The 18041-nt window shown below is 39.5% G+C and overlaps 2 protein-coding genes across 5 annotated transcripts in view; both read right to left on the reverse strand.

The window, feature by feature from the left end:
• Positions 1 to 6718, reverse strand: part of PPP3CB (protein phosphatase 3 catalytic subunit beta) — a 43483-nt gene extending 36765 nt beyond the window's left edge. For 3 of the 4 annotated variants that reach the window (XM_039872136.1, XM_039872137.1, XM_039872135.1), the window contains exon 1: positions 6503 to 6718. In XM_039872136.1, coding sequence (XP_039728070.1) covers positions 6503 to 6683 — 181 coding nt within the window. In that variant the 5' untranslated portion in view covers positions 6684 to 6718. The remainder of the gene's footprint in view (positions 1 to 6502) is intronic. The other variant, XM_039872138.1, reaches the window with a different exon arrangement.
• Positions 6719 to 8370: 1652 nt separating this feature from the next.
• The window catches only part of USP54 (ubiquitin specific peptidase 54), a 107780-nt gene continuing 98109 nt past the window's right edge, over positions 8371 to 18041 (reverse strand). Inside the window, 3 exon segments of the mRNA XM_039872114.1 lie at positions 8371 to 9650; positions 10999 to 11185; positions 14520 to 14638. Of these exon segments, the coding sequence (XP_039728048.1) occupies positions 9094 to 9650; positions 10999 to 11185; positions 14520 to 14638 (863 nt within the window). The 3' untranslated portion in view covers positions 8371 to 9093.

Raw genomic sequence — 18041 nt, forward strand, 5'->3', positions numbered from 1 at the left:
TAATTTTCCTTCACACATTTCAGGAAGCTATCTTGGCTATCAAGAGTGCTTAATATGCTCAATACGTACATTAATTCTCTTGGCAAGAATCTTGCCCTTGTTTGTTTACAACGATGCCAACCACATGCTGGGTAACAATGTAGACCCTTCCAGTTTTGTCATGGTAACATTTGTGGGGCATTCCTTTTTGAAAAGTGCTCATTCCCTTGATGTCTACAATATCACATTTCTTGTAGATTCACATGTATGTGGCCAAAGGAACTACTCCATGTTTTCTGGAAGGCCTAGAGGATGCCTCTCCTATTTCCCTTTGTGTTGGTCATTTTGGTAATTTACTGCAAGATGGCAGTTTCCAGTTGAAAGCCACTATCCCCATCTTCTGCCTAACCTCTCCTTGTCCTTAAACCTCACTTCAGTGTTTCAATTCTTAAAAACTTTTCCTGATGTTCCCAGACTAGGTTAAGGGTGCCTCTTCCTTTGTGGTCCCATAGCATATGATACACACTTATATCATGGCACTTACTAATTGTACTATAACTATGTCTCCCACATAAGCTTATACGCTCCTTGAAGGGAGGGGGCTATGTCTTTCATTTCTACATACGTAGCGATTGGAATATAGGTACTAATAAATGTTTACTGAATTGATATATTATAGTTTCTAAAATACTTGTGGACCTTGACATTAATTTATAGCAGTAATATATTTATAGTACTCTATTTACAGTTTATAAAGTACTTTCACATATATAATCCTATATGATTCTTGGAGACATCTTGTGAATTTGGTAGGGCAGGTTTTATCCCCATTTCACAAATGAGATAACAGGTTCAGAGAACTTAAATGACTCTCTCAAGGTGTTTCAACTAGTAAAGGGTAGAGCCATAGTTAAAACTGAGGTCTTCAAAATGCTACTCCAGTACCACCTGTCTTATACCAACACAATGACATTGCTCTTCTAACTAAGAGTCCCAAAAGTTTCCTAATATGAAAAACAGTTGCCAGGGGTAGAAGCATGCATTGGCCACATACTCTAAGGAAAGATTCAATAAATCCTATAGCACTGTCTTCAAAATTTCAAGGTATCCTTTGGGTTCCTTTTAATTTGTCGTTGTTCTGTGAATACCTTTCCCACAAAATTGTTTCTCCTTCCTGGCTCATTTTTGTTATGGTACCGCATTCTGTCACTCGGACTTAAATTTTTGGTGTCATTGTTCTATTTATGGACTCCAAGTCCGATGATTCTTCAAATTCTATTCATTTTCTTACAGCTCCATGCTACTATCAATGCTAGCTAGTTCAAGTTCTTACCACTCTGTGTACTAGAAAAATATAACTAAGCTCTACTTTTCCTCCCTCTTGATAGTACAAAGCACAGCTAGATTAACCCACTCAAAAATTTTGGGTAATTTCTTAAGGACGAAACAATAAAGTGGGGGGGGAAAGCCTGAAACTTATTTTCAAGGTCCTTCTCAATTTGACCATTCCCAGTCTTTTACATGCCATTCCAATCTTTGCCTCTAACTATTACCGCTCAGTTTAATCAATCTCTAAAGCAAAATTAGCCTGCTTCCTTAAAAAGTTTTGCTCTTCCACCTGTTTCATTCTCACACCCAATCACTGATTCAATACATATCTACCTTCTAATATTACTTGTAATTTGTGTCATATCTGGTATCTCTCTTTCCTTTAATTCGTGCCTTGGTCGTTCTGCATTTGGACTGTACCATTAATCTTCTGACACCCTGATTTAAGCCTCTCCCCTTCTAATATTTTGTTCTACACAATACCACGTAAGCTTTCAAAAACCAAGATTTTGGGTCACTGCTTTACTTTAAAATCTTCAATAATAATAATGGCAATGGCTACCATTGGTTGAGTACTTATCATGTATCACAGTGCCAGCCTAGGCACTGTGGTACACATTTTACATGGACTATCTTCATTAATCCTTCAAAAACCCCATAACAATATTACAGATTAGAAAATTAAGGGTTGGTGATATTAAGTATTCTGTACACTGTGAAAAGGCTATTAAGTATTAAAGTAGAGCTAGAATTCAAACCCAGTCAGCCTGACTCTAGAACCTGTGCTCATAATACAGAGGTTATACTGTTTATTAGCTTAAGTTTTAATACCTCAACGTGGTGTACAAAAGATCATTTCTAATTTCATCTCCTGCCACTACTTGCCAAGCACTTTATGCACTATTGTCATATTATTTCATGCTTTTTAAAAAACTCTATGCCTTTTGCTGTGAGAAATTCTACTCAGTCTTCAAGGCCCACCTGAAAACATAATCCTCCCAGTGATGCTTTCCAAGTAAGATAGTTAATTCCTTCTTTACAGCTCCAAAAGCACTTTGTACCTAATTCATTGTATTATTTATTCACAATAATGTCTCAACTAGACTGCCAGCACTTCAAAAGAATCTTACTTATCTAAGTCAATTCTGTATACCCAATGCCTAGTATAATGCCTGCTACAAAGCAGGTACTCAATAAATGTCGCACAAAGAAGTGGTCTCAATCCTCTGCCTATTGATATCCTACCAATCCTTCAAGGCCTCCTTCCTCCTATGCAAACTCTTGCTAGACCACTCCTGTTTAGAGTCATCGCTACCTTCTTTGAACTCAAACTTGCTGCATCTGCCCCTTACCTTGCAATTTTTAATTATACCCATCCTTAGAGTTTATATAACTTTTCAGGAGTACTTATTTCCCCAAAGACCAAGACTGCATTTTATCTCTTATATTGGTTGTTTTCCTACAATTTTTAGCATACGGCTGGCATTTAATAAATACTTGCTATTTGATTACTTTGAGGTTTCAATATAAATTTTACGTATCAAAGATGCCCAATCGGCTTCATCTTATTTCATTTCTGTGTATAAACATTTTTGTGATAAAATAAAGTCATATGATTGGCACCAAAACACACCTCATTTAATAAATCAAGGCTTTTTTCACCAAACTTTTCCTTACAACTCTTGCCAATTCATTCAATAGCTCTAGAACCTGGAGCTTTTGCCTCACTACTGAGCAGCTGTATTTCCTCCTTGGCATTTTCCTTCTAAGATGACTTGTTACCACAATGTTCCTTCTTTCTTTCTCTCTGTTACCACAGTGTTCTTTCTCTCTTTCTCTCTCTGTCTCTGTCTCTGTCTCTCTCTCTCTGTCTCTCACACACACATACACACACTCTGTTCCTTTGCTTTCTCTAGGACATATGGTACTGAAGATTTATTTTAGCATGCTGAATAGCTTAATGAGGGTGAAAAGGAAAAGAAAAATCATTTTTAAGACTTATCTTTTTAGATAGGTAAGTCTACAAAATAGATTTTGCAAACAAAAATTAAAATTCAAGTTGGTTTAAAATATAATGAAACAGAATTAGCAAGAAGCACTGAAGAGCTACACCTGATCCCAAGACCTATGTGATTCATCTAAAACTCTGTAATGAAAAATAAGCAATCCTAAGAAAGCTAAGTTACTAGAAAACACTTTAGCCAAATGACCTGAACATAAATAAATCATAAGGCTACCCATTAGAACTATATCAGCTTTAAAAAAATAAAACACACACACACACTTCAGCATTTTGGTTTAATCTGAAATTGTGATAGTTTAAGAGATGAGGTTAATATAACCTAGGAAATAAAGAAAATATATTGAATCCAAAAAAGGGAGTCACATTGTGTGTGCTAAAATGAACATACAATACAGACATTGCAATCTAAGTGATAAAGGTGAATTTTTATATCAAGACTAACAGATGTAATAATCTCAAGGGACAGTCTAGTTTTACAAAAAGGGGCACATTTTTAAGTATCTAGAAAGAAAAAGAAGTATCTGGACAATTCAGGTCAAGCAAATGTTGGGCGGAAGAAGGAAAGCAACATACGTAAATCCAGGATTTTATACTTTAATTACCCCTACCAATTTTGCTTATGTGGTAGTAAGGCATTTGTGCAGATAGCTGTTTTTCCTAGTTTGTTTCTATTTTCTTATTTCCAACTTCTTATCTTAGCTAAAGAATAGAAAAATGCTTAACAGAAAATAGTTAAGAGGGCATACTATTTCACCTCAACCACTTGGGCTACAGCAACTTTAAAGAAGAATTTGACCAGAGCCAGTAGCTGGAGTTGGCTCAGAGCTAAATTTGCTTTAACTAACCAGAAAACCTAATCACCACTAATAAATTCAGTGAAGAGCTAAGCACATTTATACATGAGTATCTACAGTTTTCCAAAATCTCAAACTTCACATGAAATAAATTTTAGGCAACTGATATCAAACAGAAAGACCTATGTCTCTCTCAAAACCTATGTGACCATAGGCATCCTGACTAGAAGTGTAAGAGCATAAAATTGAGAGACAAGAAGGAAAAATTTCAGGGAGTAAAAAAGACTACTTGCATTCAATGCTAACAATGGTCTCCATAATATGACTACTATGAAATGGTACAGCTGCAAAACTAGCACTAATTTGACTTTTTAAAAAATCCAAATTTTAACCAAGTTAAACTTGAGTTGAACTGTGGTCATATATCCTGTTATCATATGTAACATTTTGGTACAATTATTGAATGAGAAAGAATGAAGCCTGAAAATGAAATCTAAAAGTGGATTTCTGTATGAAAGGTGAAACTCCTGATAATTTCCAAGAAAGTCAGAGATGAGACTCCATGAGCAGTGCAAACTAGTTTGTTGCAAATCATCTCTATAAACGTGTGATCCATATCGGCCATTCCAACTGGTTAACAGATTCCATAAAAAAATAAAAGTTGTTTTGATGAAGAACATACTACTGAATACATGAGATCTTATAACCATGAGCTTTATTTAACTGTAATTTTCTATACCAACAAGCTCCTTTCCTGTTTTACCTAAATCAAATTACTTTTATTCCATACCAATCAAATATGACTTTTGGGTTCACAACTTACACCTAAGGAAGATGCCTTATGTTTGAAATCTTATTTTTACTGTATTAAAGCACTACAGGAAAAATATTAACATATATATGACAAGAAACAAGAAGATTCACAAGCATAAGGATAGCATAAACTCATTGTTCAGGAATGTGATTGGCTGTCCCATCTAATGAAGTGAAAAGTGCCCAGGAAAATGAACACATAATACAGTCAGAAAACAGCGGCTTCTCCTGTTCCAACCCTCACAAAACTCCAGGATTTCATGATAGGATGAATGCCTGAACTACCAATTTTTTTTTTTTCTTTTTAAAAAGATTTCTTAGGACAAGGATTCCATCAACTCTTTATTCAGCTCATTCCAATGCCTGGCCCAGCTGGATATACTACAAGTTTTAAAAAATTATTAAAGGAGGCTTAAATTGAAAAATTGACACAAAGAAAAAAGGTTTTCTCGTTTTCAATTATTTTAATGGAAACACATATGATCAGATTTTAAAAACTGGGCTTATGAGTGTTTAAACATTGTGCCAGCATATTTGAGAAGCTGAATGAAAAAAAGTATCTTCCAAAAATAAACATAATAACAAAAATTATTCTAAAATGATTTCAATTTCTTGACCAAGCTACACGGTAAAGAAAAATCACTCCAAATTCTGTTTTTCACCTCCACAGCAGTGTTTGAAGTTGATGAGCTCTCCCAGAGAGCATGGAAATCTTAACTCTCAATCGGCTCTCAATCTCAATTTCTCTATTTTAAATTAATCTGCTGACCTGTTGTGGGTAAACATCCATAAATTTTGTCCAGCTAAGTATTTAACTTTTTCTTCGGGGGCGGGGGGGACGGTGTTTTGAAGGGGAGGGGCAATCCTGTCTGGCTTTTGACCAAACAATATTGACGGTTTTCTAAGTAAATGCCTCTTCCTATCCACGAGGCTTTTTGTTTTTTATGCTGACTTTTCTCCTTCTGTTCTGCATTTAAAGCCAGAACCCCCAAATCTTGCCTCGTCCTTTCACCCTTGTACAATCCCTTATGGTTTCCCCCAATTTCCGCGCGGGGTGACACCTGAAGGCCAAGCGCAAACCCCTGGGGCTGGCGCTAACTAGGCGCGAAGACCGCTGTCACTGGGGAGCAGGCGTGGGCCAAAGCCGAGGTGATTTGACTGCTCATCACCCGGCCCCGCGTGGCTGAAGGTCTCGGAGCCCCTCAGTCCAACCCGGCAAGACAGGCGTGCAGCTGCCGCGAAGCAGGAAGCTAATCGCGGCCTCTGGGCCGCTTTGACAGGCCGAGTAGGAAAACAGGCTCGCTGCAGCTAGTAGCCTCACCCCTTCGGCTAGGAGACCTCGAGAGCAAAACCCCCGCCCCGGCCTGAAAGCAAGCGAGAGACCGCGGAGCCGCCGCCACCAACACAGCCCAACCCAGCAGGGGCCCGCCCAGGGGCCACTCCCCAAGGGAGGCAGCCAGTCACTCGTCCGCCCTTCCGGGCCCGCTCCGGAGGGGACGGTCTCCTGCCCGCCCTCACACACCGTTCCTCAGGCCAGGCCCCCAGGGCTTCGTCCACCTCTCACCTTTGACGACGCGGTCAGCCCCGGGAGGGGGCGGCGGGGGCGGGGGTGGGGGCGGTACAGCCCGGGCCGGCTCCGGGGCGGCCATGCTGGGCCCGGGGCTCGGCTGGGGTGCTGGGCCGGGCAGGGTTGGGGGGGCGGGGGGCGGCAACCAGAGCCAAGCGGCAGCGCCGCCGGGGAACATGGCGGACCCTCTTTCCCTACAGAGGGGCTAAGACCGGCATGCACCGCGCTTGCGGGGGCGGGGGCGGGGCAGGCTCTAGGAACTTGGGCAAAATTACTGAGGCTAGAGAAACAGGAGGGGGCCAAGGGATCAGGTTAAAATTCTGGGCCGGCAAAAACCAAAGAGTGAGGAATGAGGGCAGTCCGTAGCTAGTTGCTACGGTAAATAGGAAACATGACGCGGGTTTTCATGGAGCTCCCAGTAAGATCGGGAGACGTGATCAAACCTCAGAATCTCCTACTAATAGAAAAACAAATATATAACAGTTTGGCTCCCAGAGCTGAGTACTTTGGTTAGTAAGGAACAAGAGAAATAGAGGAGGCATTGCAGGTTCTACAGAGAAGTGACCGTTCAAAATGCAATTTGAGAATGTGTTCAATGCCTAGAATTGTCAAATCTGAAGGCACAGAATAAGAACGCAGGTAGAGAGACTAGGTAGGTTCCAGGGGTTGATAATCAAAACAGGTAACGGGAAAGGAAGGAAACAATTTTCGGAGTCTACAGAATTCACCTGAAAAGGACACAGCCTCCTTCTTGATTTATTCAGAAATTAAGAGATTTGGAAGGCAGAGGAATTGGAAATTAGTTCCTCATAAGAAACACCTCATGCGGCATTTCTGTGCACATACACAATCTGTTCGCAGGTGACTTACAGAACCTTTATAGAGGTAGACATTGATGGAGAAGGGGATAATGGGACAAGAACTGACTGGCTGTTCAATCAATAGTATTAAAAGAGTGTACGTATGACACCAGATGCACTGAGTCATGGATAGAGACCAGGGTATCCACTAAGATCTATGTATCTTGATGGCACAGAATGCAGATGGAGTGGGGTAAGAAATTCTTGCCCATCCTCCTCCTCAACACTACATGTGCTCAGAATATGTTCATAATAGATGGTGATAATTAGGTAAGCAGTGGTCCAAATGTCTCAAAGAGCACCTTTCCACCTCTTCTTTTTGTCAATCTCAACGATCCTGAGACCTGGGTTAAAAGAGAAGGCAAATGCTAATGGGTAATCTTTGCAAAGGGAGCCCACAAAATATCTTTTAGAGGGAGGAAAATTTGAAAGTGGGGCAGGGGTGAAAATGGATCTTTCTGGCATGGAAGTGCCATAATTCCTCAGGGGAAGGAGAGCCATAGGAAGAGAGCAAGGAAGGGTAGAAGGCATATCACAAACTAGTAGAGGAAGGGCACCAAGAGTACATAGATCAAGAGTGAGTTTGTAAGAGCAGTTTGAATCTCCAGAAAATCTCAGGAAGGAAGGAAGGAAGGAGAAATAATGTAATATATTTAGTGTCTCTTGGCAGGAAAGGGGTAGGAAGTATACTAGCAGCAGCAATAACAAGGAAAGTCACTCCATTTTAGGGCACATTGACTCCTACCTTGAGTATATATCCTTCAAATATCTTTCAACTCTTTGGCTCCTCATTTTCACTCAGTCAAAAGCCATAAATACATATTTATTCATACATGTTCACACACACTTTCACACATATATATGTATGTTTGTGCCATACTTCACTCTTTGGGAGCCCCAGGCCACTGGGAATTGGTATTTCTTGCTTATCAGGCATGCCCACCCTGCCCACAAAAGAGCAAGAGCAAACAAAAGGGGTTAAATAAAAAACTAAATGACAAGGAATTAAATAGAACTATCTTATAGATTTATTAATGAAAAATACTTTACAAAAACAGTATGTTTGGCCCTAAAATAATTCAGCTAACTCTGAGGGTTTACAATGGCAACTGAGCAAGTGGCAATAATGGCTCTGCTGCTGAGACAGGAGGGTGTGTTAGTGTGCCTGACTCCAACTGTTCAGAGGGCAAATGATATGCTGGCAGCTCCACATTCTAGGCCTAAGGTTTGGGGGCACAGGAAGACAGTCCACAATACCTGGGAAGGTGAGCTGCCCTTAATGATGTGGTCAGGACCATGACCATAGAACTACATGTCTCTCCAAGAATGGGGGACGAGGAAGACAGGTCCGGTAATAGGGACAGGTGCATAAAACAAAGAATAGAAGTGGGTAATAGAGTAGGGAGCAGAAGATGAGGGCTCAGGTACAGATGAGGCATAAAGTATCCAGGAATAAAATGGTGATCCTAAGATCCTAAGGAATAGCTAGTGTCCAGAGTAATATGGATTCTTCTTTAAAGTGGCTCAAATAAAGCCCTAAATAAATAGCAGCTGCTCCTTTTACTAGGTGAAACTGGAATTTCAAATATTCCTTCTGAAAGAGCCACGTCATGTTAGAGGTTTATGACATCCCTTGTGAGATAAGAGTAGTACAACCCTCGTACCAAAACTGCCACAGTATAGTTTAACAGAGAAAGTAGTGGCTCCAGGAAAGGAAAAGGGTGACCCTTACCACCTACTATGCTGCAGGGCTCTAGCCCTCATCTCTCTTCCAGGGGCATCTGCTAGAACAAATAGAAACTCCTGTCCCCCTGTCCTCCTGTGTCTAGATTGTGGGGTATAACTGCTTTGCCTCCAGTCATCATCTGGGGGCATATCTACTCTTCGAGGACCAGGGGCTCGAGACCCTGGACTAGGACCCGAATTCCAAACTGACCTCAGGGGTACATGAAGTCTGCTTGATGGTGGGGACACAGGGTGAACAATGGGAGGGTGGGAAGGTGAATGGAAAAGATCCCCCCAGGACTGAGCATGAGGAACCTGAATGCCCTGGTGTCTTTCTGGTAGTGTGGCAGTGTGGGTTAGCTGAGGCTTGCACCCTGGAGTAGTCAGGAATCTGGCCCCAATATGCTGGTTGGTCTCTGACCATGCTCCCCAGGAGGCATCTGTTCTGGAACAATGTGGGAGACTCCGGTAGTTCAAAGTCCTTCCTGCATACTTGACTCCCTGGGAAGTTTCACCCCTGTCACACATAGCCAGAAACTGCTGGACACTCCTTGAAGTTCCTGGGAGGAGAAAAGAAACCCAAAGATTAAGCGTCTTTAGTAAACCATTCTCTTTCCCAGAGGACCTGGCTGTTCTACATAACTCCCCACCCCTCCAAGAACGTACACAAAAGGGAAAGAAGGAGCCTAGCTTTGTTTTTAATTTCATTTTTTAAAAATCTTAATATATATTAAAATCAAGTCTCTTAACTCCAACCTGGGCAAATGAAACAGTCTCCTGGACACTGCCATACTTCTACCTCACTCCACTGCAATCCTTCCTCCAACACACACACACATGCATGCACACGCACGCATGGCTCCCTAATATCACAAATGTATACTCTCATTGTGACGGCTCTACTCCTAGAACCACCACTCCAAACCATCACTTATTTTCTTAACATGGTACCTTCACTGTAGCATTTGGTACAAAACAGGCTGTAATAAATACTTCCTGTATGATCAGATGCCCCTAACAACTGTCAAAGGAAGCTGGCTACTTGGCTGCTCCACAGAGTAATAGGAAGTCCATCTATCTAGAAGCTCCCTAAAATTTGGACACAAATATCAACAATACTACTCTACTGTTCTAGAACCACAACCACTCCTTGCCCTGGGACATTCATTGCACTACTGATATTTGGGGCTGATAATTCTTTGTTTGGGGGATTAAGGAGGCCAGGGAAACTGCCTTGTGCATTGCAGATGTTTAACAGCATCCCTGGCCTCTACCAGCTAGATACCAGTAGCACCTCCCCTTTCCCATTGAGAATCATTGTCTTATACTGTAGATTCAGCCCATGAAGAGGAAAAGAAGCAAAGCTTGCTATGGAGAAAGCCAGAAGGATGCTTCCCACCTTCCCCAAGATTGTCTGGGTCTGTGTACATAGGATGGGTATTCCATGTGCAGGGTCTTTCCAAACCTCCTATTCACTCCTTGTCCTCCTAGACTATCCCACAACTGCGACTTACGGGATAGAAGAAGAGAAAACTAGCTAATAGAGATGACATTTTCTGTTTTGGGTAATCCTAAAGACTGGGTATTAATTCCCCTTGGTCATCTTATTCTATCATGACTGAAACAATTCATTTTCATGGGTAGTTAGAGTCTGAGAATTCGGTCTAGACCCTTACCCTAGAACCATGTTGCCCAAGAAATGACTCAATCACAATTCATCTAGATTAATGTTTGATATTAAAGCAGTAATTTATAACTCTACAATTCCACCTTGGGGGACACACACACACACACACACACACACACACACACACACACACACCCCAGAGGTATGCTAGTTTGACCCTTTAGGTCCCTGGAAAGGTATACCACATTCTGGCACATAATATTAGATTTGGGGAGAGTTACCTGGGGGTCTATGGGGCTCCCCTGCCATGTTGGGCATCAAGACATCTGGGGACAGGAACTGTGGTTGGGGTGGGTAGAGTTGGGGACCAAGGAGAAACACAGGAGGGTCATGGATGACAGGGAGGGAAGAGGAGCTGGAACAACGGTGCCCGGTTTCCAAAGGCTTTGTCCTCGCGTTTGATGAATCCTTATAATGAGATGACAAAAAAAAAACAAACAAAAAAAAACATAGAGATGAAGATTAACACACAGCAGGATATGGTTGGGTAAACACGGTGAGGCAAGCAAGGGGAGATGGAGGGAACTAGAGTGCAAATATGTCTTATTCTGGAAAGGGACCCAATTTACTCAGTCACTCTCCCTCTTAGTCCCTCTAGAAACTAAGGGAAGATCCTATTCTCCTAACTTGTCTTCCTTCTAGCTCTCACCTTCCCAACCTTATCATCTAGGTCTCTGGCAAACTCCTTAATGCTAATAGAAGAATTAGAAAGATTGAGATAGAAATTTAAAAATAGAGAAGAAATGAGAAATTCAGAAAGCCTGAGATATTGAGAAAGAAAATTCTATACTCTCTCTAAATATTGAGAACCAAAATATATCTCCTTAAATATACAATCAAGAACTCTATTACTCTGTTTTCTCTCCTGACACTGCTATAATCCACTGTCTGGGTCTGCCTGTCAAGTTTGTACCCACTGGTATTTATGTCCTGCTCCATACTCCATTAGTCATTCACTTTTGTGGCAAAGTCTCAGAAATATCCCCTTTAACATGTAAAACACTAATATGTCCAAATCGAACTAATATTCTTCCAAACTCTTCCTCCTAGTACCACATTTTCCAAAGGCACCTAGACTTGAATGTTGACATTGCCCTTGATTTTGCACTTCTCATCCACAATTCCATTAACATTTGACCAGAGACCTTTGCCAGTACTGTCATTTCTACTTAACATATTTCATATTTAAACTCAATTGGACCACTGCAACAGCCTCCAATCTGGCCTCCCATCTCTAACTCATTTCCTTTGTACTGTGGCCGGCAAGTTCTTACGTATGTCCTAACATTCAGACGCATTTTACACACTAATCTTTTTAATGTTCTTCAAACACACTAAACTCATTCCACTGTAGGCCCTTTAACATTACTGCTACTGTCACCTGGAATGTTTTCCCATAGCTACACACTTTCATATCACTGAGGTCTCTGGTCAAATGTTACTTCCTTAGAGCCAATTTCTCTCGCTACTCTATCAAAAATAGCCCTGAGAATAATCACTGTTACCTCTTTACTCCTCATCCCTTTGCTTTGTTTTATTTTGCTTTATCACACATTATCTGGGATTTACTTGTTTATTGTCTTCCTCTCCTGATAGAATACATTTCTTTTCACTGCAATATTCCCAGCGCCTTAAAGCTCCATTTAAGCTCAATATATCCAAAATTGTATAAATCTCTTCTCCCAAATATATTCTTGCTTCTCTTCCCTTAAATATATCATTATCAATCAACCCATAATTCCTGAATATGATCCTTGATTCTCCTTTCCCCATATCCAGGCAGGCAGGCACCAAGTCCCATTGATTTTTACTTCTTAATTGGCTCTTCAATAGGTCCACTTTTCTCTATCCTCCCAAACTCCTTATTGTGATTCATGACATGACCCTTGTTTATGTTCTTTCCAGTCTCACTTGTCAACACTCCATCCTTCCCTTGCCAGGCTTTAATCTTGCCATACCAAAGTAGCTTCTTTTAATTCAGGTTCCTTTACCAGCTATATATTTTTTTACTTCTTCCAGGAAGCCTTCCCTGATCCCTCAAGCCTGATTTAGTTGTCCCTTCTGTTACACTTCCATAGCACTAAGTATTATATTATATTATGTTATATTATATTGTTATGTTATATTATATTACATTATATTATAATTATTTATTTGTCTCCTCCAATAAACTGTGAAGTCCATGAGAACAGGGACTATATCTAGCTCACTTGCCACTCTATCCCCAGCATCTGGCACAATACCTAGAACATAAGCTCAATAAGTATTTGTTCAAAAAGAATGAATCAGTGAATAAATAAATAATACAGAAGTCAGGAGAAAGGAAGCCAAATCTCTTAGGAAAGTAACAATTTGCCATTAAGTGCTTTAAAGGTATATGAGAATAAATGCTGGGCAGAAAAGACCACATTTTCCAAAAAGAATGGCAGACTTGTTCAGAGTTGTTTAGGAACTTACGAACAATAAAATGGGGGAAAAAAATGACTGCCTCTTAGAAAAAAAACTGGATCTGAAGTCCTAGTAGAAGACAGACTTAGTTTTAACTCTATATTCTTTTGTACCTTTTTATTTTTATATCACATATTTAAAACTTTTAAAATTTTTCTTGAACTGACCTGGTAAACGAGCTTCAGTGCACTGGTGCTTTGCATCCTGACTTCTATTGTAATGAAAACTCAACTTACCTTGGACAAGTGTGAGAAATTCGCAAAGGCATGATTTATAAATCCAGCCACAGCCACTATATGAGTTTGTTGATCTCTGCTGACTTGGGTGTCTCTGTAACTTGCAACTATAGATTACTGCATTAATTATGAAAGGAAGGCCTTAAGGAGGAGGATTTTAAATCATTTTCCTTTTCTTGCAATGCACATGTTTCATTTCATCTTGAAATTACAATGGGCCTCATTACAATGGGGTGGGGAGGAAAAAGCAAAACAATACTCCATCCCATCTCTGCAGTGGGTTCTGACCCAATCAGGAGCTATTGGTTCTCGAGAAGGCTACTATTAGGACTCTTCTCACCCTGGGGAACCCAATAATACACCTTACAGACTACTACAGGGAAGGGATATTCCTCTGGGCTCCAACAAAATGTGTGTCAATAAAGTAATGACTATGTGTCCTCATTTTTGCTAAGTGCACACGGCTTTTCCCCAAATTACAACCTTCAGTTTCTTCTGCCCTTTCACCTGCACTATATTTTACCTAGCAAGAGAAAGGGGGCTCTAAATAGATAGACCCTGATTCTACTTATAAAACTGTGGGAAGAGACTGGGGCCTCCTGCCTCTGGAAGACAGCATGAGATGCAGTGAAAGTTCTCTGCACCATACTTATCATCTTCCCCATACTCCCTGCTGGGGCCTCAGCAAGGTGCAGCCTTCAAATTCACAGACGCAGGCAGTCACATGACACCAGACCTGTGGTTTTCCCACAGACACTGTCCCCAGGGATATGGGAGAGACTAAGGTAAGACTCACTAGTAGAGGCCTGAATTAAATATATTTGAAAGGTAGTGCCCATGTGGCAATATCCTCTCATTCAAAAGATGCTCAAAAGGTAGTGCCCATGTGGTAATCTCCTCTCATTCAAAAGATGCTCAATCATAGACCTTGTTCTATTCTAAGAGCCCGACCTTACCGTGCCTCTACCTTACCACCAATCCTACCACTTATCTCTCTCCATAATTCCTTCCCCAACACACCACCCCATGCCCAGCACCTTAGCACCTGAGGCTGCTACCTGAGAAGCAGGCACTGTGCTGGTTTCATGGAAACTGTGCTCCATTTCTGCTGTTGGGGTCTTTGAGAGACCAAGGCCAGGGGCTGAATGCAACCTCCTCCCCATACCATCTGCAGAGCCTGAGGAGGAAAACAAAAATACAAGTTGAAGCCACCTTATCTCTTAGAGCCTAAACTCTGAGCCCTGCAGCACAAACTTCAAGAGTTCTTGTTTCATTAAATAACAAATATATATCCCTGAATCTAATGGAAGATGTGCTTCTGGAATGTAGAACCAGGAGTTTCAGAACAGGGATAGTTTCTTATAAGCCACAAGGATCTCAGAACATAGACCTTAAAGAACCTTGTAGAGAAGAGGCTATGAGGACAGATAGCTGAATGTCCCATCTTGCCTCATTTCATTTTTGTAAACACAATTAACTTTGCTGCTGTCAGACTTGGGCCCAAGACGTATAAGAGTGTCTGTGATGACAAAGGAAACTATTAATCTCCAGTCTAGTTAGAAATTGAAACGATCATAGTAATCATTTATCAAACCTCATTTTACATAACAGGAAAATGAGTTCCAGGGTCTTAAAGTAGTAAGTGGTTTAACCAGTATTAAAATTCAAGCCCTTGATTTTCACTTCCTGTTACTATGAGCAAGAACATTTTGTATGTAACGTTCTTTTATTTCTCCTGATTGGCTTCTCTCAATCGCTTAAATTCTAAGCAATCACTAAATGCTTATCTTTTCCTCAAAATCTTGCTAGACTGTTAAGAGCAGCTCCAAACTGGATATGTGACTCCCAAGGTGCTTACCTCAATAAAAATAATTAAGCCTTCTATTCTGAAGATGCACATGTCCTTGACCTATATTTAAAATATATATATATTGCCAATTCATGTCTCAATTTGTTATTTTGGTACTAATATCTGGCTAAAGCATGATATTGCTGATCCTAAACTAGAAGACCAGTTATTTTTAATGATTCCTGGTGCTTAAATGCAGTGGTTCTAATACCACCTCAGACTCATTAGGAGTCTTAAGAAATACAGCTTCTTGTACCTATCCACAGACCTACTGAATCAGAATCTTTATAGTTGGAGCCTGGGAATATTTACTTTTAAAAAACTTCCCCAAAAAGTGTGGGAGAATATCCTCAAACATTGCTTATAAAATGTAAAATGTTATAGTCTTCCTAAAAAGCAATCTAGAAATATCAATTGAAATTTGAAATATATTTACCCCCTTATCCAACAATTCTACTCCTGGGAATAAGAAGCAAAAATACTAGTTTACTGTGGCATTGTTTGTAGTGGCCAAGAACTAAAGTAATATCCATATATAGCAGAATGGGATCTTCAATATCAAATATTGCCCAGCCACTAAAAAGAATGAATTGAATTAAATTAAGTAACTTGGAGGGATGTTCATCTAGTATTATTAAGTTAAAAGAAAAAAAAAATTATAATATTATCCCCAGACCAAAAAACACTGTACATGTAGATCTACAAAGGATTTTATGATCAGAAAAATACAGAAATATGTATATTTGATTATCTGGGAAGGTGGGGGATAAAAGGTAGGGATTGATGTAAGGGGAGGATAAACAGAAAAATTGTCCATAATAAAAACAGCATGTGTACTGTGATCCCGTTTTTAAAAAATTACTTGTTTTTTAAAAGCCACTCTTCAGGTGACTATAATGGATAGTCAGATTTAAGAATCATAGCTGTAATGATTAGAATTTGGTTCTCTTCTAATCAAGTCAATTCCTAGACAGAGAGGTGGCTATTGAAACCTCCTGAAGGGAGTGGACAGATTCCTTTAAAGACATTTAAGCAGAGGTGGAGGCAGCCATCTGTAAGGAGTACTGTTGAGGGGACTTCTGGATTTGATAGTAGGTACAATTAAGATGATGCCTACTACTGATTAATAGTAACAAGGAAGACTACCAGACATTATGTGCTTCCCGATATAAGAAATACAAACAACTACCTATGAAACATTCTTATTTTTTAAAAATTGAATCTAATTTTTATCAAGCCTCTAGACCTAAGTACCAGATTACAGGAAAAAGAGGGGCTAGAAGAACATGTTTGGAGAGAGAGAAAAAGAAGCAAAGCTCTATTAGAATATAATCAGCAAAATCTAGAATGTGGAAGACAAATGACCAAATTTCTTCAACAAATAAATGGCAAGGGGAAAAGAGAGACAGAAATCTTACAGGCTAAAAAAAAAGCCTTGAAGCATATCAACAAAATGCAATGTGCAAATATTGTATGGATCCTGATTTGAAATAAACCAACTGTGAAAAGACATCTATGAGACAACTGAGAAAATCTGAATACTGGTTACTGTATTATATTAAGAAATTACTGTTAATTTTTCAGTTATAATAATGTTATGGTTTTATCTTTTAAAATAGTCTTTATTTTCTTAGAGATACATTCTAAATGATTCATGGATGAAATGATATAATGTCTGGGATTTGCTTTTAAAATAATACAGTGGGAAAGGGAAAGGAGAGGGTGCTATAGCTAAATCAATACTGGCCACATGTTAATAAATTGGTCAAGATAATCACCATGGAAGCTAGCGATAAGTATGTGGGGAGGCTATTATAACATTTACTCTTACTCTTTACTTTTGAATATATTTGAAATTTTCCATAAAAAAAGCTTTTATTTTTAAGATGATGTCTGCCCAACTTCAAAGTACTATGAAATTTAGAATATAGGTCAAGGGCAGTGTTTGTATAACTCTTTAGGAACTATAACTATGTCAAAATTAACCTGGTCACAAACACGATATACTATATAATTGCATTTATAGAAAATGTCCAAAATAGGTAAATCTAAAAACAAAAAATAGATTAGAGGTTGCTTGGGGCTGGGAGAGAGGGGTAGGAGGAAATGGGGAGTGACTATTAATGGATACATTCTTTTTAGGGTGTTGAAAGCACTTTAAAATTAAACGTGGTGATGGATGAACAACTCTGTGAATATACTCAAAAACCTTTGAACTGTACTCTTGAATTGTATAGTATAGAAATTATATGTCAATAAAGCTTTGTTCCAAATAAACAAGTCATACAGAAAAAGACAAATATTGTATGATCTCATACGTGGAACCTAAAAAAACAAGCTCATAGCAACACAGAATGGTAGTTAACAGGGGCTGGGGGATGGGGGAAGTGAGGAGATGTTGGTCAAAGGTACAAACTTCCAGTTATAAGATGAATAAGTTCCAGGGATCTAATGTACAGTATCGTGACTATAGTTAACGATATTGTATTATATACCTGAAAGTTGTTAAAAGAGTAGATCTTAATGTTCTCACCACAAAAGAAATTGTAATTATGTGTGGTGATGGTTGTGTTAACTAACCTTATCATGGTAATCATTTAACAATATATATATGTATTAAACCATCACATTGAACACCTTAAACTTATACCCTGTTATCTGTCAATTTACATATATCAATAAATATGGGGGGGAAATAATTTCATGCCTAATAAACGCTTTACAGAAAGAT

Source organism: Pteropus medius, unplaced genomic scaffold (genome assembly GCF_902729225.1).
Source record: "Pteropus medius unplaced genomic scaffold, Ma_sr-lr_union100, whole genome shotgun sequence".
NCBI classification, from domain to species: Eukaryota; Metazoa; Chordata; class Mammalia; order Chiroptera; family Pteropodidae; genus Pteropus; species Pteropus medius.